At 39.4% G+C, this 22,371-nt stretch overlaps 1 protein-coding gene across 1 annotated transcript in view; it reads left to right on the forward strand.

Moving 5' to 3' along the window:
* Nucleotides 1-1,913: 1,913 nt before the first annotated feature.
* Slc9a2 (solute carrier family 9, subfamily A (NHE2, cation proton antiporter 2), member 2) overlaps nucleotides 1,914-22,371 on the forward strand; it is a 111,046-nt gene continuing 90,588 nt past the window's right edge. Inside the window, exon 1 of the mRNA XM_013019740.1 lies at nucleotides 1,914-2,404. Coding sequence (XP_012875194.1) covers nucleotides 2,107-2,404 — 298 coding nt within the window. The 5' untranslated portion in view covers nucleotides 1,914-2,106. The remainder of the gene's footprint in view (nucleotides 2,405-22,371) is intronic.

Consider the following 22,371-nt stretch of genomic DNA (forward strand, 5'->3'; position numbering starts at 1 on the left):
AAAAAGCTAGAAGCGGCGCTGTGGCTCAAGTGGTAAAGTGCTAGCCTTGAGCTGAAGAGCTGAGGGACAGCACTCAGGCCCCCCCCAAAAAAAATCCCCAGTGAAAAGGGGAGGTGGGCTCTGAAGTTTAGATGGCCCACTGATTCTTTTTATGTGGGGGAGGGGTAATGGTAGCGGGGCTTTAACTTAGGACCTGGGTGCTGTCCCTTATATTTTTGCTCAAGAAGCTACCATTTGAGCCACAGGGCTATCTCAGGATTTTTGGCAATTAATCAGAGATAAGAATGTCATGGACATTTTTTTCCCTCAGTTGGCTTTGAACCAAAATCCTCAGATCTCAGCTTCTTGTGTAGCTAGGATATCAGGTGTGAGTCACTGGTACCAGGATAGCGATTCTTTTTAAGTCAAATAGAATTCAATTCTATCCCCCATTTGAAAAGCTGACATTTTAAACAATATTAACTAACATTCTGTGCCTTCTTTGAGTGTCATTCTAATTTCCTGCTTGACTTTTAGGGCTGAAAGGTGACGAAATTATTTAAAAATTTTACCCAGGAAGATTTTACTTAAAAAAATAATATTTGCTCATGTCTTACAGGTTTTCTGTTGGAACGTTGAAAAAGTTTGTCCCAAACGTTGAACTCTGTGTGTGTGTGTGTGTGTTTACAATAGGGAAGCCATACAGAAAACAGAGAAGCAAGTTATTTTATTTAGGAGATATCAGAGGGAAAAACAGTTCTACTTAATTGAGTGGCAACTGGTCAGGTCTTTTGTATTTCTTTCCGTTTCTGGTGGTAAGGATGCCAGGCCAGTAAAATTACAACCAGTGAAGTATGCAACATCCTTGAGGAAGGTTTTGGTGCGCAGGAGGAGAAGACGGATGGCACTGGGGAGATAAAGCTCTTTTAGATCCGGGTGAATCGCGTTCCCTTCGTTCTCCTTTCCAAACCACAGCCTATCCTGTAATTAGCAGAGCAGAGCAAGTGGATCTGAGCTCAGCAAATCACTGGTTTTCCATGAAATGATTATATTTCTGATGCCCTCGGACATGTTCACCTCTAAGCTTAAAAAGAGAGATGTTTTTTCTTTTTCCGTGAGCTGGAGCATGGAGAGTTGAAGTGGGGTGGACAGTGTTACAACGAGCCAGATCAGGACTCCTTGGGAGCCTGGGAACGCTGCGTTCTGACGGAGGGGGGGGGGAATGGAGGGAGGGGGAGCGCTTCTTTGGAGCGCCCAAGACATCTCGCATTGCAATTGCAGTGTGTGCCAAGGGGGTGCACAACATGGCTCTCCCAAACTTTCTGAACACCCAGCCACACTGTCCCACCTCCGCAGTGCCCCGAATTGGGGGTGATGGCACCCCTATTCCAGCATGCCTTGAGGTCTCCTGGATTGGAGCCGCGCGGCGCCTCCTGGCGTGCCCAGTGCACCAGGGAGTCTCCTTGCAGAAAGCTGCAGGGTGGCTGGGGGGGGGGGGAAGGGCGCGACGCGTGGGTCGCGCCGGTCCCTTCTTTGGACAGACGCCCGACTCGGCCTCCGGGGCGGGGACAGCTCCGGTCACCGTGCGCGCCGCGCCGCGAGTCCACCCACAGCTGGTCGGCTCCGGGAGCGGGGGAGGGGGTGTCAGGTCTGGGCACACGGTGTGGGCGAGAAGGGAACACAGCCGTCGCCCCCGTGGCCTCTCAGGCCCGGGGTGGCCCGCGGGCTCCGTTTCCCGGTCCCCGCCCGCCTGCCCGCCCGCCCGCAGCCTGGGCGCCGCGCCCGCCCCGCCCCCGCCCCCGTCCCCCGCCCGCCCGCGGGCCGCCCCGGGCAGGGCCTGCAGCTGCGGCCCGCGAGCCGCTTGGACCCGGCATGGGCGGGCGGCGGGCCGCTGAGGGCGGCTAAGAGCAGCGCAGGGTCCGCGCAGTGGCCTCCCGTGGCTGCGCGTGCCTTTCCCCACCGCCAGCCCTGCGCTGCGGAGACCCAGCCCCGCTGCCAGCGGAGATCCCGCCCCGGTGCTGTCTGGCTCGTCGCAGGGGCCAAGCTGGTGGCGCTGTCCCAGCGCGATGCGCTGAGGACGCACAGGGCCAGGCTGCCGGCTCCTTGTCTGTGCCCAGAGCAGACCCCATGGAACCCGTGGGTACCGGGAGGAGCCTACGGGCGTCGCTTCCTCGGCTGATGTCGCTGCTGCTGCTGCTGCTCCTGCAGGTGGCGGGGCCGGCAGGCACCCTGGCGGAGACTCTGCTGGACGCGCCAAGGGCCGGGGGCACCAGCTCCAACCCACCCAGCCCCGCAAGCGTGGTGGCCCCGGGAACTACGCCGTTCGAGGAAAGTCGGCTGCCTGTCTTTACCCTGGACTACCCTCACGTGCAAATCCCCTTTGAGATCACGCTGTGGATCCTCCTGGCTTCTCTGGCCAAGATTGGTAAGCGAGCTTGGACCCACGGGTTGGGGTTGGGGACGTCTGGTGAGTTGATCTCCCTACCGATCGTACCCACTTCATTCAGGACCAAGACGGGGCTGCTACCCTACAGCTTCTGCCAGTTACTAAGATTCTTGAGAAGACATTCTTTCATCCTTTGACTTGTAAGTGGGGCATGGCCTTGAAATGCTCCCCAAAGGATGAGACAATAGAAGCTTAGCATTTGCTACTGACTTTTGCATTGAACGCCAAGATTGACAGCTCTCTGCCCAAGTTCAGAAAAAATAAATTTGCAGAGGGAGAAAGTCTGGAGGCTGAGGAGTACCTCTCAGGGACAAGCCAGCAGGGAAGCTAAAATTCAAAACCCCTTGTGCTGCAGGGAAAAGTTCCTGGGTTGTGGCAGGGACCCTGGCTAGCCCCTGATTAATCAAGTGCATGGTAGAGGACCAAGGACATCCCAGTGCCAGTATTGCAACAGGAGTACCCTGTCTCCCCTGTCTCTTGGGTTGTCACTCTCCAGGAAGCATTTGCTCTAGAGGTGACTCAGGCAAGTGAGGAAGGTATACAAGTTTAAAAGTAATAAACCCACTTCCAATACTAGCATTAAAAAAAGGTCTGTGCTGTTTTTTTTCTTTTTCAAAATTAGCATATATAATTGGACAGTTTTATGGTGATGTTTCTATATAAGTATATAATGGATTGCAAATAAATTCACTCCCCAATTACTCTTCCCTGTCTCCCCTCTTTCCCTTGCTCTTTTTAAAGTGAATTTCATGATGCTGTTTTCATACATGTAATATATATGAGAGAAGTTTATCGTATTTACCCCCAGAGCATGCTTTCCTTTTTTCCCTTCCCTCTCTCATTGGTCAACATCCACTGTTCCCCAGCAGGACATCTTCAACTCTTATTTAGAAAGCAGAAAACTTGGGTGGTATTTTCTCCATTGCTTTTCTCCTCCCTGATCTTATATATGATGATCATGGAGCTTTATTTTACTTTTAGTTTACAATAGTAAGTTTAATTTTTTAATGCATTAACTACTATGTGGTGTTCAAAAAAAGTTACAGTTAAGCTCAGAAGAATGTATGTTGCAGACATTCACCTTGCGAAGTGAGGCAGTTTTCTGTAAAGGAGGAAAAGACACATTGCCTGTCATTCTAGAGGGATGTATTGATCAGTGGGAGGGGCATCTGTGATAAACTCACAGGAAAGAACCAAGTGGGCCTTGAGGTTCAGAAAACATGATAGGTTGTCCTAGGGGAGACAGGGATCTCCTGAAGAGAGGAAGTATATAAACTAGCTTTTCAAGGATGACCAAGATCTGGACAGTTGGAGATGACAGGGGACAATGTTTCAGAGAGGAATGAACAAAGACATGAATTACAGGGGAGGGGGTTACAAAACAGGTGGAAATGGTTATTTTTAAGAAGGTGGATGTTGGGGGAGGTAAGCATAAGTCACACGTCCCTGCCTGATTAAATTAATTAGATCATATTGGAGAACAAAGGAGCACCATGCTGTTTAATGACTTCAAAGTCTGTAATTGTCTGGCTTTGGCATGGTGCTGTCTGTTGAGTGTTTTAATTGCCCCCTGAGCAGTGATAGATGGATTTCCCCATCTATCAAGCAGATGTATAAAGCTGTGGCCTCCAACAATAAACTTGGAGGTGGTGTCTTCATGTGGTCTCAACCACAGCATCCCTGGTGTGTAGGGAGTATAGACCTTCATATTCTCATCTGAGAGAGGTAGTAATTGAAATGTGAGAGTTAACAAAAGATTGGGAGCTAAATGAACTATTCTGTCTCCTGTCATACTTTCTGTCTGTCACTCTAGGGTTGTTCTGGTACCCACTTTCTATTATTGTATCTCTGTTGCTCTTTCTATTCCTACTCTTTCTTGTGTTCTTCACTCCTGATTATTTTAATCAGATTAATTACACTAATTACAGCCGCTAGTAGGCACTTAAGTTCATTATCCCTCATTTTCACAGCCTCCATCCTGGGTAGGTATGATGGTCCTGTTTTGTATAGGAGGACACCAAGATGTGGAGAGGTGAATTTACTGGTGGGTGGTGATCCAGAGCTCCAGCCAGGCCTGTCTGATGTCTCTCTTATCTTTGTGTCTGCCCTGAAGGCTTGTTCCTTTGTGAGGGTAAATGGAAATAGTTATGTTCTACATTCTAGGACACTGCAAGAAGAGAGCAGGACAGAGTTGTCATCTTTAGTGGCAATGATCCTGGCACGGGAGTGGGAGTGGCCCTATAGCTGGTCTTGGTGTTCCAATCTCTTTTCCACTGCCATGGGCCAACTCTCTCTTTCTGTTTCAGTCTCAGCCATTTGCAAGAGTACTATTTGAAGATGGCCTTTGTGTACCTGTTCTCTTTCTCCTGGGGATATTCTATCCATTTTTGAATTGTATTTTGGACATGGACATTCTATCCATTTTTTAATTCATCGCAGGTATATTTACCCACCTATTAGGAGCTTTCTTAGCCTGGATGTATTTAAGTTCCCTGTGTTTGACAGTGGAAATCATTCCTACTGAACTCACATCCTTTCTTGAATTCTGGGCCTCTGGTTACCATCTCTCTGTCATTTTCCTTCTTGCATCTTAGTAGTGCAGAGACGATAACATAGTCGTTCATGATTGCCATCTAGACAGGGGTCTGAGTGGCCCATTGCAGATGCTCAGAGGTAATTTGAAGGGTATAGATCATAGGGCAAAAAGTATAGTATTAGAGTCTCCAGAAACTTGTACTAGGTCATTCACTACACTCTTCTTTTTCCTTTTGCTGTGGTAGTAGAATTTGAACTCAGGGACTTGAACTTGCCAGATGAGAACTTTCCCACTGAAGCCATTATACTTTCCTTTTGCTTTTAGTTTTTTTTGTTACATAGGTCTCTTACTTTTGCTCAGGTTAGCTTAAGACTGCAATCCTCTTACCACCATCCTAGTAGTTGGGATTACAGGCACATAGCTGTTATTTTCATAATCAAACTCTTTTCTTGCTTCTTCAGCTGGTTCCTGGAGGAACCCTGCAAATGTCAGAAATTGCCAACCATTTATTCTAATTCCACCCCCACTAAGGGCCTCAAATATCTTAGCTTTGACCAAGATTGCCCTGGTGCTACAAGATACTCTCATGGATGATTAAACAGAGATGAAGTCATTGAAGTTCTTTTGCCTCAGAAAAAACTCGTTTGGGGAGTAAATGTCCTAAATTCTTTAAATTTGGGAAGGAGGATGAGTGGAACTTTGTAAGAGAATGTGAAGCTACGAGGAAACCCAAATGCCAAACCATGTAGCGTGCTATGAGTTCACTGGGGGTGCTTTTATTCAAGTACCTGGTGTTCCTGAACTTACCTGTCCCAGAGAACATGGAGAAACTTGGCCAGTGATTAATCTGTACAAGGATGAACAGGGTGCCCAAAGTGGAAGCTCCCAATAACATTTGTAGGAGGTTTAAATAATGTCTGATGGTGAATTATAACAATTTGCTAAATTGCAACACATTGTAACCTTCGAAATATTACAGTGAGAAAGTAGGAAACAAAGCATTGAAAAATTCAGCTTTACTTCCCATTGTTTTATGTGATTATCAGAGGATATTAACTTATTAATCATTCTGTTTTTTAAAGCAGTTCTGGAGTTATACAACTTCCTGAAGGGATGGTGATGATGTAATGATGATATACATGTGTATGTGAAGTACTTTAACAAAACAAATAATAGAACATAGTAAATTTAGTACATCTTGGAAAAGCTTTAAAGGTTTTGGCAAGAAACATTTCCTAGTTTGTTTTTTCCTTGGGTCCCCACACATGTGAGTTCTTATTATTCTTTCACTTTGAATATTTATATTTGAGCAGTGACTGGATTTTTTATCGTTGCAAATGTACGCATGTTGCCTGATAAATCCTGTGTTCAGGGGTGGGATTTGACAGTCTGGAATAATAGGTAGTTAATGAATTAAGATGAGAAAATTTTTCCTGGTGTATTTGAAAACTACTCTGACTTCTTTTCCTAAAAATTCAGCCAGTGGGGTTGGTTCTCACCTGAGTAAACTTGTCTGAGAATTCTAGCTCAGCTCAGAGTTCAGGGTTCACTGAGTCCTTGCCCTTTGAAACCATAGAGCTCCCTTCTTCATCCTGAATTTCCACCTGTGCCCCTTTTAGTTCCTTGAGGTCTTGGTCTTTTTTCCTTTCTTCCTAGGCACACTGATAACCTTGTCCTGTTCCTTTCCTTTGTCTCTAAAGCCAGAATTGTCCACTTCTCCTCATCCTGCTCTCTGTAAAATAAATTGCATTCTTACTATTTTAGGGGAAAGGCAGAAAACAATTTGGCCGATGAAGATGTCTCCTCTGGTCTCCAGGTTGTCTTGCAAGTGAAATATGAAACTCAAGAATTACATATCTCTCCAGCTAACCAAGATTGTGATCTCTGAAAATACTTTTCCTGTGTTTTGTTTGGTTCTCTTGTTTAGTTCTATTTGATTTATCTGAAGCCCTTGGTTAGGGGATGAAGCTCCAGTTCTTCACTCATTATTTGAACCACATTCACTTTCAAAAGGCTTCAGGTGTCAGACGCCCCTGGTGGCGTTTATATTCCATTCTCTCACCAGGACTCCCTTCCGTTCACACGAGGTCACCCATACATTTTCTGTTTTCTTTCTGAAGGATGACTTTAAGACCTTTCCCATTTCTTTCTAAAACTAACTCAGGCAGATTCTGAAATTTTGTCATTATGCTGTACTGAAGAAACACTTTTTGCTTGTTAGAATAATGGAAGATATTTTTCATTAATTAAAAGTGTTACTGTTTATCAACTTTAATAAGGAGAATAGCATTTATCATTAATGTGATGCATAATTTCATATGGAATATTTTATGTCTTAGAACTCTAAAGGATTAAAATTAATTTAATAATAAAAAATAAAGCTCTAAAAATTTATAAAAATTATTTTATGTAAAACTGTTTGTTCCGCATAGGGTTGTAAAAACTTGCCTATGAAACTGAGTAAACTAGATGGTTTGGAATAAATAGCTAGATTTTTGAAAACTGATTCAATTGTTTTATTAATTTAGAGTTCTGTTTGATTTTTGCTTATTTTCTTGGGTCATTTTAGTGATGTACATCTTTATTTCCTAGAGTTTTTACATGTATCAGAAGAAATATTTTATTATTTTAAAGATCTTCAGTTTATCTGAATAAATTTTCTTTGCTAATATTTTCATTCTTTTTTTTTAAATTTTGACACTACCAGGCTTTGAACTCAGGGCCTGACACTTGCTAGGAAGATGCTCTCCTGCTTGAACCATACTCCCAGGTTTTTGACTTCAATTATTTTTCAGATAGGATCTCATGTTTTTACTTGGAGCTTGCCTTGGACCAAATCCTTCTACACATACCTCCAACATAGCTGTAATGATAGCCATGAACAGCTACTGCCTGGCTTATTTGTTCAACTGTGATCATGATCTTTACCTCCCAATTAGCTGTGACTATATACCAGATCCTGCCCCAATATTTTTATTCTTGTGTGTGTGTGTGTGTGTGTGTGTGTGTGTGTGAGAGAGAGAGAGAGAGAGAGAGAGAGAGAGAGAGAGAGAGAGAGAGAGAAAGAGAGAGAGAGAGAGAGTCAATCCTGGGGCTTGAACTCAGGGCCTGGGCACTGTCTCTGAGCCTCTTATGCTCAAGGTTAGCTCTCTGCCACTTGACCCACAGCGTTGCTTCTGGCTTTTTGAGTAGTTTATTGAAGGTAAGAGTCTCATAGGGACTTTTCTGCCCTGGCTGGCTTTGAATATCATCAGATCTCAGCCTCCTGAGTAACTAGGATTACAGGCACAAGCCACCAGTGCCTGGCTAGTCTTGTCTTTCTTGATTAAACTTCTCAGAAGTTAATATATCTTGCATCTAAAAAAAATAGCTTTCAGCTGGGGACTGGTGGCTTATGCCTATAATCCTAGGTACTAAGAAGGCTGAGATCTGAGGTTCCTAGTTTAAAGCCAGCCCAGGTGGGAAAGGACTTGAGACTCTTATGTCCACTTAACCACCAGAAAACCAGAAGTGGTGCTGTGGCTCAAAGTGATACAACACCAGTCTTGAGCGAAGGCATTCAGGGACAGGCCCAAGCCCTGAGTTCAAGTCCCATGACAGACAAGAAAGAAAGAGAGAACAAAAGAGAGAAAGAAAGAAAGAGAAAATTAATTTTCAGTTGACTTCTAATATAATGGTTTCTGTCCCTACCATTTTACTCATATTTTATTTGGTTTATTTAATTCTTCAGTTGAAAATCACTAGTTGCTGAATTTTATTTTTTAATATGTTGATTTCCACTGCACTTACAAGACTAATTAGTTCCTTCAACCTACTAATTGTAATTATAATTTCAACAGTTTTGTTTGTGGTATACTATGTTCTTTTGAACTTGAGTTCCAAAAGCAACATGTACTTATGCTGAAATGATATCAGTCTTATTTAAATGTACAGAAATTGCTTCAATAATTTACTTGTTATGGATTCTAGTAAGACATTTTAGTTTCACATTTTCTCCAAACTATGGGGGTTTTCGTTTCAAAGCCAATGATGTGCTCTATACTTAAAACTAAGTGACAACAAATACAACCTTGATACTAAAAAGTTAAGTAAGTTAACCTTTATTGCAGATAATAATAATGCATATACTACAGACATAAAATTTCAGTAAAATGGCTTTTCACATATGTTGCATATCATTTTGGCTATTCAATAACAAACTACAGCTGTTCAGAAAGGAGAACTTATAACGAAGCATCACTGAGAAATCCAGAATAACTGCTTGGCAGATCTCATCTGAGCCATGAAATTAAAGTCCATAAAATCAATTTGATCCTTATAAAATAAAAGAAATGAGTCATGAGCTAAAACAGGATTATTAAGTAAAATTCTTAAAGAGAAATTCTCATGATACAAATGGATCTTTCCTCGAAGAATAGCAGTAGTGTGTATTAACCCTTGCTACTCAGGAGGCTGAGAGCTGAGGATCTTGGTTCTAAGCAGACTGGGGCAGAAATGTCTATTATATGCTTATTTTCAATTAACCACTAAAAAGCTGGAAGTTCAGATATGGTTCAAGTGGTAAAGTACCAATCTGAAGCAAAAGAAGTAAGGGACAGTGTATAGGCCCTGAGGTCAAGCTCCAAAACTGGCACAAAAAATAATAAAATCTAGAAATATACCTACTTTTTGTCCTATTTTTGTCCCATTATGTACACCTTTTATATAGAGTTTTCACTGTCATTTAGTTATCAATATTTTAAAGTTTCTTCATGATCTCTTATTCTTTCTCAGTAATTATTTGAAGTCTTATGTTTTTGTTGATGAACACGTGAGATTTGTGGTTATAAATTTTATACATATCTTATTACATTTGGGCTGGATAAGTTTGATATTAATTTTTAGTATTGATTGGGAAATCCTTTGTAGCTTAATGTGTGACTTTTTAAGCTACATTTTCTATATTAGCTTGAAAAGAATATTAACCTGTAGGTGAGGATTTTGTGCATGTATATATGCATATTTGTGACCACATACTTGGAAATAAGTTTCTAATTATGATGTTAACATCTTCAATATTATTCCTGGGCTTTGAAGACTTTATCTGTCAGTTTCTGGGTTATATTGCATCAACTATTAGGGCTATGATAGTAATTATTTATACTTTTGTCAATTTCTCTTAGACCTGATTTGATGCTGTGTTCTTCAGCCTATTTAATATATTGTCATATGTTTGGAATGAGTTCTTCCTTTGATTCTATTCTTGTGCCAGCAAATAGATATTTTTATATTATTATTGCTGTAGATCTGGAGTTTTACATACATTCTCTTATCTGTGTTTCCCACATCCGTGTTTTCCATATTTATCATCTTTGGTACCTTTGGCAACAAATCAATTGCATTATTATATTTTTATTGTGAAAATACCATACAGAGGGGTTACAATTACATAAGCAAGGTAATGAGTACATTTTTTATCAAGCATTGTTGCCTCCTCCTTTGTTTCCCCTTCCCATCTGTCTTGCCTCCCCCCCCCCACCAAAATTTGTAAAGTTCCTTTTTCAACATAACGTCTTGTACATCTCATTGTTGCAATGGGCCCACCTGTGTTATTCAGATGTTTCATTAGATGATATACTTGGATTTTTTATTTTTAAATTTTGCTTTTTATTATAATTTTATTGTCCTTAAGTACTTGTAAAAAAGAGGTTTCAACTCAACATGTTCAGTTTATAAGTTTGCTTTTAAATCACTTCATTTCTAAAACAGAAATGCAATGTTATTTATTGTGAGTAATGATTTACCTGCACTTACTTTGTGCTCACTTTACTGTGCTTGATATCTTTATTTTTTTCTTGTAATATTTTGGCTATTCTTTTTCTTATTTTAAGCCATTATTTTATCTTTTAGATTTCTACTCTGCATGAGGTTATTCTTCAATTATTATTAGTACCTGATATGGTGGTAGCCAAGTCAAAATGCTTAGAGTCACTCCCCATGTATAGTTTTCTGTCTATTCTATTTGGGATGATTTGAGGAATATAACTTTAACTCACTGGTCTTAGCTCCGTTAGTGGTAAAATGAGTGTCATAAAATGTCATATATAAGCTATTGTGAGAAATAAACTGGTTACTATATGTAATGTGTTAAAATAATTTCCTGGAGCATAACATTTGCTGTTTTTATTATTGTTATTATCCTCTTCTTGAATCATATTTGAACTTTATTCATTTTAAGTGCCTTTTTCAAAATTATAATTTATTTTACCTGTAATTTATATTTAGTTTGTCTTTATCTTCTTAAATTAGATTTATGTATTATAAATAATGTTTATGTTGATTTGCAAACATGTTGCATACTTTTTTCCTCCTAGATTGTCCCACTTTGACTGAAGTATATTTTTAGAGGGTCCTTTAGGAAGAGCCTTTGTGTTTAGTTTTAACTGAAATGTCTTTATTTTGCTTATACCTTTGAATGAAATTATAACCTGGTAATTCCTGGCTGGAGTGCCTTTTAATTCCATGTGGATAGGTGTTTTTATTCTTTTCCTCTTGTTTTCTTACTCTATTTCTTACTGATTTCATTATTTATTTATCCTACTCACCAAATATCTCTCAATATTTCTCTAATCTGTAGGAACTTACTCATTAGATTTTTTTAATCTTAATTATATTTTTATTTAAGTCTTCTGGTACATTTTCAAGTCTCTTTGCATTTTGTTCATTCTGTTCTACTTAATTACAATTACTCAATTACTACTAATGACTTAATTTTCATTACTTCACTTTAAACTCTATTCATCTTGTAGTCCTTTTCTGAGTTCCAGTTTTCAGGGGGCTATTCTTATACTCATTATATCTCTGACTTTCCCTTTTGGCTATTTATGTCTCACATAGGATGTAATTGTATAGTGAGCTTAGTCACACCACACAGTGTTTATTTGGTTGAGCCTGTTTTCCTTAAGTTATAAATTGTTCTTATTAAACATTTTGAATGCTTTCATACCTGAAATCAACAGCTTCAGAATTCCATTTTTTGTACTAGTTTCTTAGTTTGACTTTACTATATGTGTTAAGTATTATTATACCCATATGTAGCACTAACCTGGAGTTTTATACTTCACAAGTGAATTTATCCCTGGCCCAAAGCCATAAAGATTTGGCTTGTTTCCTTTCCTTTTTTTCCCCTGGCTACAGGCATCTCCTTTTTTTACCCTATTTATTTATTTAGGACAAAGTAGTTCTTTGAGACTCAGGAATTCATGCAAGAGTTCTTCCTTTAGCAGTCTGAAATCAGATTTCTTGTTCTCATGGAGGTGTTAAAATGTCTAATCCTAAGACATGGGACATGCAGCTGTATTGGAAGCTGCCTGGCTCCTGGTGGTTTGAAATCCTCCTGATGTCACTCAGTTTGATTTCTTTATTTCTGGTATGGTAGACATGCTCCTTTATTTTGAATTTGGCTAATATTAATGTATATTTGCAAAGAGAAGAGACTCTGTGTGTCTACATTATTCACTATCTCGGTAATACTTTTCATGTCACATTTTAAAGAGTTACTTCTATCACAATGACTTCTCTTTAATGTAAATGAAAATAATTGTACTTTTCTCATTTTTTGTGCTTTTGTTGTTGTTGTTCTTTCCTGGCTATTCATTGGAGATAAAATTTGGTAGATTTTTCTGTGTGGCTGGCTTTCAATTTTGATCCTCAGATCTCAGCCTCCTGAGTAGATAAAATTCCAAATGTTGGTTACCAGGGCCTGGCTCCTTTTCTCACTTAAAAAAATATTTAAAGGTATAAAAATAGGATTATATGACCTTTGTTTAATCTTCAATATCTTCATATTTGGAGGGATGAATAGCTCTGAAGTTGAGGAAATATTGGACCTAAATTTTGGAAAAGATATTCCTATATTAGAAATAGGAAGTCCATCTTTTAATTCCAGCTATGCCGTTAGCTTGGTCTTAGCACCTCTAAAACTCTTTCCCTACTTAGTTCTCAAAGTTGGGATGTACATTTGTCATGTGCGCTTGTCATTTCTTTAGGAATACTGTGATTTTTTTTCTGCAGAGAAGGCAATTATTTGTATTTTTAAAAACTTTTACTTTTATAGAAAAAAGAATATTAAGCCATGAGAAGCATGCATTTATTATATTACAATGAAGTGTAGACCTGGGTGTTTTGTCATTCTAAATGGTACTTGCACAATTATGGGTTACTCTCTCACAATTACTTCTTTCAAGTGTAATGAATCATAATTGATGCACTTCCTGCAACAATATTGTACATTGTTCATCATTGTTCATGGACATTCTAATCTTGGGTTTTCAGGCTTATCCTGGTTTGAAGATAACTTGTCTACCTCTCATTTTCTAGTAATTCCAAGGGAAGAGAAATTTAAAAGCCATCTATGTGACCATAGCAGAATCATATGTACAGGTGAATTCCACGTTGTGTTGTCATGGAAAGCTTCATACGTGAAAAAAGAGAGGGGAAAAATGGAAGCTCTTAATTGCATTTAGAAATTTTCGAGTAAAGGCTGGCATTGTGGCTCAGCGCTGGAGTCTTATCTAGCATTAATGAGGGTTCAATCTCCAACCTCACGAAAAGGAACTCACTCCTGAACAAGAATCAGATTTACCTGCAAGCTGTGTGTGGGGAAACACTCTAAAAAAAGCTTAAGGACTTTGATATCCATAGAGTTCCTTAGTGGGTCCCAGGCAGTGACATAATTCCATTGCCTAATTATAATTCCAGTGACTCCACCACTGGTACTTCTGCTGCTCCCAATTCTTGAAGTAGCAGGAATTGTTTCCTAAGGATTCACAGGGTGAGAAACCTGAGCAGTGTAATGTGAACAGTGTCATCTTTCCTTGTGGCATGGGAGGGTGGAGATGGATGAGACTCTCACAGTTTCTTTCATAAAATAGTAATAGCTAACAAGAATGGAGCATTATTACCTGCTAGTTATTTTGGCCAAGTGTTTTACATTTGTTATTTAACCTTCGTAGTAGCTCTGGAAAGTAAGCATTATTCTTACTTCAATTCTTTTTTTATAATCGAGGAAAGAAAAACATTTAAAGGACTTAGGTAACTTGTCTAAGGCATCACACTTATCATACCAAGATGATGCACAGCTAGTGCATCATCCTTCTGTGTTCTGGTTCTGCCTCTGTACTTTTCATGGAAAAAAATAATAGACTATATGCTTCCCTCTGTATGGATTCAACAGTAGATTGAAAGCATTAGGAAAAAATATGGATACTTGTAAGCAGGGGGTAAGGGAACACAAGAGGAGAGGGGTAGATAATGAAAAGGGGTGGGAAGAATACAGTAAAGAATTCATTATCTATATTAAGAAATGTAAGGGAAGGAGTGGGTCCAAAGAGGGATGAAGTTATTGAAGGGATGTCATAGATCAAAAGGCATTGCATTTGTTAAATGGCATCTCCTTTGTACAACTACTTAAAGATAATAACAAAATAACAAAAATGCACCCATACTGAACACCTGAACATATACCAATTTCTTTTGCTATGATTCCCTAAGTAATATAATGCTATATCTATTTGCATAGCATGTTCATTGTGTTAGTATTGCAAGTCACCAAGAGGTTTGAAAGCATATAGGAGAGTGTGGGGAGGGAGAGGTAAGTACTATCTATGTTAGAGACTTGAGTATCACCAGATTTCGGTATCCAAGAGGAATTCTGGAACCAATGCCTGAGGATGTCAAAGATCAACCACACCATAATTCCCTTCAGAGCATGTTAATGTCTAATCTTAGCCACTCCCACTTATGGCCAGGGAACAGCACTTGAGTCTCATGTTTGACCCTTCTATCTCATTTTGGCAATTTTAGATTGTCTTAGTAAAATTAGATAATATGCTGGATGCTGATGGCTCATGTCTGCAATCCAGGTACTCAGAAGACAGATCTGAGGATCAAGGTTTGAAGCCACCCTAGCAGGAAGGTCTATGAGACTCTTTATCTCTAGTTAATCACTAATAAGCTAGAAGTAGAACTGTGGCTCACGTGGTAGAGAGGTAGCCTTCAGCGAAACAGCTCAGAAACAGCTCAGAAACAGCTCAGACCCACTCTCCCGCCCCAAATTAGATAAAACACATCTTTCAGAGGATTCTTATGAAGACTAGTTGAAATTATATCTGAAAGCAAATTGTAACCCAAAGGTAGTATTAATATGACTGCCTGGAAACCCTGCAGTATAGAAATAACAAGGTGGCAGAACTCACTGGTCATTCCAAAGAGTAGTCTAGAACTTAGGCATCTTGGTCCAGTGTTTTCCATGGTATGTAGAATGTAAAGTTTTAATGCTTTTAAAAATCAGTAATCCTGGGGCTGGGAAGATGGCTCAGTGGTAGAGCGCTTGCCTTGCATGCCTGAGGCCCTGGGTTCGATTCCTCAGCACCACATAAAGCAAAAAGAAAAAAGCCGGAAGTGTTGCTGTGGCTCAAGTGGTAGAGCGCTAGCCTTGAGCCGAATAGCTGAGGGACAGCGCCCAGGCCCAGAGTTCAGGCCCCATGACCGGACCCAAAAAAAAAAAATTCAGTAATCCTCCCAATATATGGTTTTGTTTTTCACAGTTTCAGTACCCATGATCTATAACTGGTCTGAAAATATTAATATTGAAGAGGATCACTTAATTTTTATTACAATATATTGTGACAGTTGTTCTTATTTTGGTAGTAGTTATTGTTGTTAATCTGTATGTCTGACTTTTAAGTTAGACTTCGTCATAGATACAGCTGCATAGACAATAGCATGTATAGGTTTTTGTACTATATGCAAGTCTAGCCATACACTGAGAGTCTTGGGAATTATTTCTCATGGGTAGGACTACTGTATATTTTAACATGTTAATGATTGATAGGTTAAAGCTGGGCTTAACCCATGTAATTTGGGCTACTTAATAGATTCTAATAGGCCAAATCAAACAGATTTATAGGAGAAGTGCTAAATATGTTGTTGATACATATATACAGATTTTGAATGGCATATCTAGTTATATACTTTTGCATACATACACACAAACACACCAATCAGTATTTAAGCTTCATAAGAGAAGGGACTTGACCATTTTGACCCTGTCTGGAACAGTACCTGTTGCAGGTAATAGTGACTCAGTAAGTAGTAGTGACTCAGCAAGTAATTACAAAGTAAATGTTATTTAGAAAACTTTGTTTTTTTATTTTATTTTATTTTTTTATTGTGAAAATACTGTACAGACAGGTTACAATTACATGGGCAAGATAATGAGTACATTTCTTATCAAGCATTGTAGCCTCCTCCTTTGTTTCCCCTTCCCATCCCTTCCAATCCTCCCCTGCCCCCCCCCCCACCCAATCCTCCCCGCTCCCCACCCCCCCACCAAAGTTGTAAAGTTCGGAAAACTTTGTTTTATTTTCCTTTCATTGTATGACAACTAAGGCAACCATACACCTGCTTTGTGCATGGGATCCATGGTTTAAATCTGTTGTCCTGATAGGCATTAATGTGGCCCTTTTCTCTCAAATATCCCAATTTGGATGACAATTTATGTGATCTCCTCATTTAACATTGTCAATGTGCAATATTATCAAACATACTTTTTTTTTTTGTTTGATCATGGGGCCTGAACTCTGGGCCTGGGCACTGTCCCTCAGCTCTTCAGCTCAAGGCTAGCGCTCTACCCCTTGAGTCATAGCGCCACTTCGGCTTTTTCTGCTTATGTGGTGCTGAGGAATCGAACCCAGGGTCTCATGCATGCAAAGCAAGCACTCTACCACTGAGCCACCTTTCCACCCCTCAAACATACTTTAAGTGATAACAAATTCTGGTGTCCACAAACCCAGTCCTACCTACCACCTACTAGCTGTGGATTTGGCATGAGTCAGTTAACTTGGCCAATATCTGATATTTTGTCTGTAAAATGGGAGAGCAATGATGATAACATCTGTTTTCTCCTGCTGTTAGGAAAGAATTAACAGACTTTAAAAAAACTTGCTGTCTTAAAGACCTCAGAAATTTGAGTAGCCTCAGATGAGGACAGATTTCTTGCTTCCTTCTCCAAAGCATAACACTATTATACCATGAAGGTCTATTTTATCCATTTGTTCTATGACAAGTTGTTAGATTGTTTAGATGTTCTGGTTTCCTGCTGCTGGTGTTATGAATAGGTTTCTTTCCAAATCATACATATTTCAGTTTCCAATGTTGCATAAGTGAAAAACAAAAAGAAAATCATCTTTCAGCTTCCTCTCAGTTAGTTTGCAATGGAAAAGAAAGGCATTGCACACCTATTGTTTTATCCCAGATCCTCCTTGGAAACTGAAGGCTAAGCAGCCAGGCATAATAGGAGGAGGCTTAGAACAGGCTGGGGGTGGGGCAGAATCAGGGAGGGGGGAGCTCACACAGTCAGGTGATTCCTTCCCTGAGGAGCAAACTTTCTCCTTGGCCATCCCTTGCACTTCCTGGAAGGCCCAAAGGAAGATATTTTGTCTCATCTTGGTCATCAATGTCTATAGACACATCAATTCTTGTGTCTATGGTAGAAATATACTTTTTCAGCAAAGGCTTTCCAAGTTTTTGGATTAATAGGGTTTCTTTAGGACTCCAGATCTGAAATGACTTAGAAAGCCAAGTGCTGGTTCAGGTAATTGATGCTTTTGTTAATCTATCAACCAGTGTACCTGGTCTTCAGTGTCCTCAGGCAGGATCATACCCTGGTGACTATACATTGTCTCTTAACAAACACTTAGACTGGCAAGGAGAAACGATCATGAGAAACCACCCCCTTCTTTTCTATCTGATATAAACTGCTAGACTTCAGAGTTGGAAAGGACACACTGTTTGTGTCAACAGCAGTCAGGCCACTTTCTTGGTATCCTTCTTGTGAAGCGTATGGAAAGTTATAGAAAAGGATGACCTCATATTGAGAAATTAATGACTTTAAGGGAAATCAGAAAACATACATGCATGTGGAAATAGCTCTGACCCAGTCTCTCTGGATCCTGTTGCCTTGGCTAACTTTCCTCTGAGCCTTTATCACACTCTCACATGGTTATTTATTCATAAGTAAGCTGCTACTTACTGTGCATCTCTTCAGTAGAGGCTCAGACATAGCCTGAGTCTTGTTTTTGTGTTATTACCAAGTGTATCATTAAAACAAATGACGTCCATGTTCCCAGTAGCGTTTTTATTTTATTCAGTTGCTTCCCATGCACAAGCTACTTTGCTGTTCAGGAAAGTATTTATTTTGTTTTGTGTTGCTGCTAGTATTCATTCATTCATGTGCAAACATTCTCAGGCCATTCATGGGTGCTATGAGGTTATGCTAAAACGATTTGGTTGACAAGACATCTGATTTATGTACTTAATGACTTTACTCCCTCTGCAGTGATTTTATTTGTTGTCTTTTGGTTGGGTCTGGTGTTTTCATTTTGCATTTTGAGACCACTGGAACCTGCAGAGCTATGACAGTTCCTAAATCAGATGATGTGTATAATTGTCATGAGTCCAGCCATTCATTTTTCCACTCAGTGTCTCAATCGGTTTGGTTGTTATTTTAATGGAACATAATAGCTGTAATCACAGAGGAGCCACAAGATTCTCTATCAGGACTGAAATGGTATGTTCATCCTGATGCTTACCCTGATACGCAGACCCCTTTAGTCAGCAACTGAGGCAAAGTAGGAGAGCCCATGCACTGCATGAACACCAAGGTAGCCATCAGAAGCCAGGGAGGAGGCACATTGAATGAGAGGATTTGATTCCAGATGGTTTAGAAATAGTGTAATTTACCAAATCTGGTAGTTTCTTAGTTTAGCTTGGTCCACCACAGTACAAATATTTCTCCTACAGTGTGACTGTCATGGAGTGTTAGCAACCACTTAATTGAAAAATGAAATTAGGTAGCAATTACTGGCAATTGTGGGTTCCTCTCCTATACTTTCATCTATTTATTTTAAGTAACCGGTAGATTTGTTTTGCAACCAGGCTCCCAAAGGATGGAATATAAAGCAAACACAAAATAAAGCTCCCACACGATGTGATTCAGTGGGTGGAGTAGACTCCCGGGAAAAGCTTATACAGTTTAACAGCAGCAATAGGCAAACAACTAAACCCGAAGTGGCATAAATCATTTACTAACACATGGGTTGAAAGAATGACAAATCCAAGGATTTAACATCTAGCCCAGGGCAACAGAGTAAAAAATGGCTTGGCCTACATGGAAAATTTTGAATCTTGGTTACAGTATACCAGAGCTTTTTACCAGGCTCCTTCCCTTGGCTTAGTTGTCCAAAAAAAAAAATCCATTCAGAAATAGTTACCAGAACTTAATCATTCTTTGAATATTACAGTTCTCTCTAAAGAATTATACTGTCCTCAAAAGATTTATTTGTGTATGTAATGATCTCTCTCTAGGTTTCACTCCTTTAAGAGATGGTATTTATAAAATGGGAGGGAATAAAATAAAAAGTGAGATTTACAAAGATCTGTTGAATTTGCTTTGTAAATGTAAGACCTAAGCTATCTTCCCAACATGTTTCAAACATGCTGTGTGAACCTGAGTCAGTTCTGTGCTTCCCCTGAAACACGAGACCAGTACTTTTCTAAAGAATACACAGCATGTCCAAGGGCAGTGTTCAGTATTTTAACAGGATCTTGTTTCCCACCTGGCTGGATTAGAGATTGCCCTGCTATCTGTGGATTACTTTTCTCAACTGTTAGAAGCCCACATTTCACACCCAAATAGAGTATGTAGAGAAAACTGTCCAGGGTCATGATTATTTCCCGGAGCAGTGTATTAGTTTGGGCACAATGGTGTGAGTTTTAATTTCTGGTATGTCTTGAACCTGTTGCATGTATGTTAGTCTTTATTGTGTTGTGTTCCTGAAACATTCTGTAGAATTCATGTAGCAAACCTAGAGTATTCTTCTGCTGAATGCTGGAGAGTTTATGGGTGGAAAAGTGTGGGCATCTTCCCATGCAGAGGTGGCTTTAACCTCCTACTCCTGGAAGATTTTATGTCTAGAATCAAAAGGGAAAGAGAGACTCTTTGGTCATTTACAATGGTGCTGTATAAGTTGTGCTTTGGTATGATAGGAAACGATTAGTATTAAGTACAGGGAAATCCAGGTAGGCAAATTACATAGAAAAGTTTATGGACAATTGTGTGTGTGTGTGCACGCCTGTATGAGTTCCCCACATCTCCACACACACTCAACAACAACTTCTAAATAAAAAATAATTGGAAGGTTCTTGTTTAAAATGATAGCTTTGAAATTTCTACTTACTTCTATTTATAAAGACTGAATGAATGCAATCAATTTCTAAAGATGAACTCAATATTTGGAAACAATAGAGAGGATAAACAAAACAGACCCATAGCACTTGGTGACTTGCTGGGGATTGAAATCCAACCTTGAAGCATTTTACCATTCTTTTACTCCTAGCTCTGTCAACTTTTTATTATTATCTTTAAGCAGATTTCGTTTAACCAAACAGTTTATGAATATAGTATATCTTGATCCATGTCACCCCATTTGCCCCTACCAGCATTGGTCTCTCCCTGCCTCTTGTTTACTAGCATGTACCAACCTGCTTGGCTCCCCTTGTCTCTCATAAGACTTTCAGATTAGTTTACTTTTCATTGAAAAATAAGAAATTGTGTTTATTTTTATAAGATTAATATGCAAAATTATTAACTACATGTATATTACAAAGATGCTGTTCTTTTGCATGCCAATTTCTTTTAAAATTCCTGATCATCTACAACCAATCATCTTCAACTTATGATATGGCTATATTACAATAAACCTGTCCTAATTGTAAGTTAAAATGCATTTGGTAAAACTAAGTAGTTTGGCACACTGTAATCTAGCTTGTTTCTCCTGATGATCCTGTGCCTTATTGTCAGCTATGGATTCTGGGATTACAGAAGAGGATTGATTGTACCATGAGCCTCAGGAAAACAGTAGAATTCAAACTTTGAAGACTGATTTCTTTGAGTATATACCACTTTTACACCATCATAAAGTATATAGGAAATGGAAGAGCAGGCTCAAGTGGTAGAGTGCTAGCCGTGGACAAAAACATGCTAAGCAGGAACATGAGACCTTGAGTTCAAACTCTACTTCTGCCACAAAGTAAATAAATAAAGGAAGGAGGAAGGGAGAGAAGGAAGGAAGGAAGGAAGGAAGGAAGGAAGGAAGGAAGGAAGGGATAGTAAGGAGAGACAGAGGCAGGGAAAGAGAGAGAGGAAATAAAAACTCATCTGTGGAAACTTTCTAAATATGTGGTGGTGTCTATATTTATACCTGGTTCTATTTCAGGGAGCCAAGCCTATCATGCTTGATCCTTACTCAAGTGAACAGTCAGTTAGTACAGTACCCAGCAAGTGAACCTGCTTCACTAAGAGAAACTAATGCATGAACACTAATGCTCTGACCACTAATAACTGTGAAAGAGTGTAATGCATGATATAAATGAAGATGCTCATGTTTCACTCTGAATAATGAGCACAGGTAAAAGGGAAGTTGAGCGGATGGGATACTTTCATCCTCTGTGAAAATTAAAGTCAGCGACTTAAGCAGTTGTCATCCTGGCAATTATTCATATCCTAAATAAAAATACTACTCTCACTAATAAGAGGTGGTTTTCTTTATATGGTAGTACATAATTGAATTTAACAGTTTTATTAGAATAATTGATTTACACTGTTTTACTGGACATTATTTTCAAGAAATCCACAGGAGAGTAAATAAAATAAACATGTGTAGTATGGTTGATGGAGATACTAGGGCAAGATGTAATAATCTGCTCAACCATTTCCCTATTCCTTGACATTTTTCTTTAAGTATTCTTTATAAATTATGTATTTTACCCCTTGAACTGCAATATTGTCTCCTGTTTTGCTTGTTTTTGAACAGCACCTATATTGCACATTTTAAAGTAACACCCAGTTGTCTATAAAGGCTTGGTTTACAGTCTGAATGTCACAGATGAGGTAATATTTTTGGTCATACCACATCGTGACCACACTATGTGATCCATACCAGAGATCCAAGTCTGTAGCATCCTCCTTTTTGCCTGGTTATTTATCAGTGTTTATGCAATTATGTCACTATTTCATTTTTGCTTTGACATCATTGTTTCTCAACAATGCATAGGAAGGAGAAAAATGAAAGTGAAGATTACTTCCATTACAAACAAATAATAGTATCTTAATATGATTTGGTGGCATTAAATATGCTCACACTGTTGTGTATCCATTACCACCATCCATCTCCAGGATATTTATGCCCTTCCAAAGTGGAATTGTACTTATTAAACAATAACTTCTCAATTTCTCACCCAGCTCCCCCTAACCTCTATTCTTCTTGTATCTGTTAATCAGTCTATTATAGGCACTTCAGGCAAGTAGAGT

This window comes from Dipodomys ordii, unplaced genomic scaffold (genome assembly GCF_000151885.1).
Source record: "Dipodomys ordii isolate 6190 unplaced genomic scaffold, Dord_2.0 Scaffold47, whole genome shotgun sequence".
NCBI classification, from domain to species: Eukaryota; Metazoa; Chordata; class Mammalia; order Rodentia; family Heteromyidae; genus Dipodomys; species Dipodomys ordii.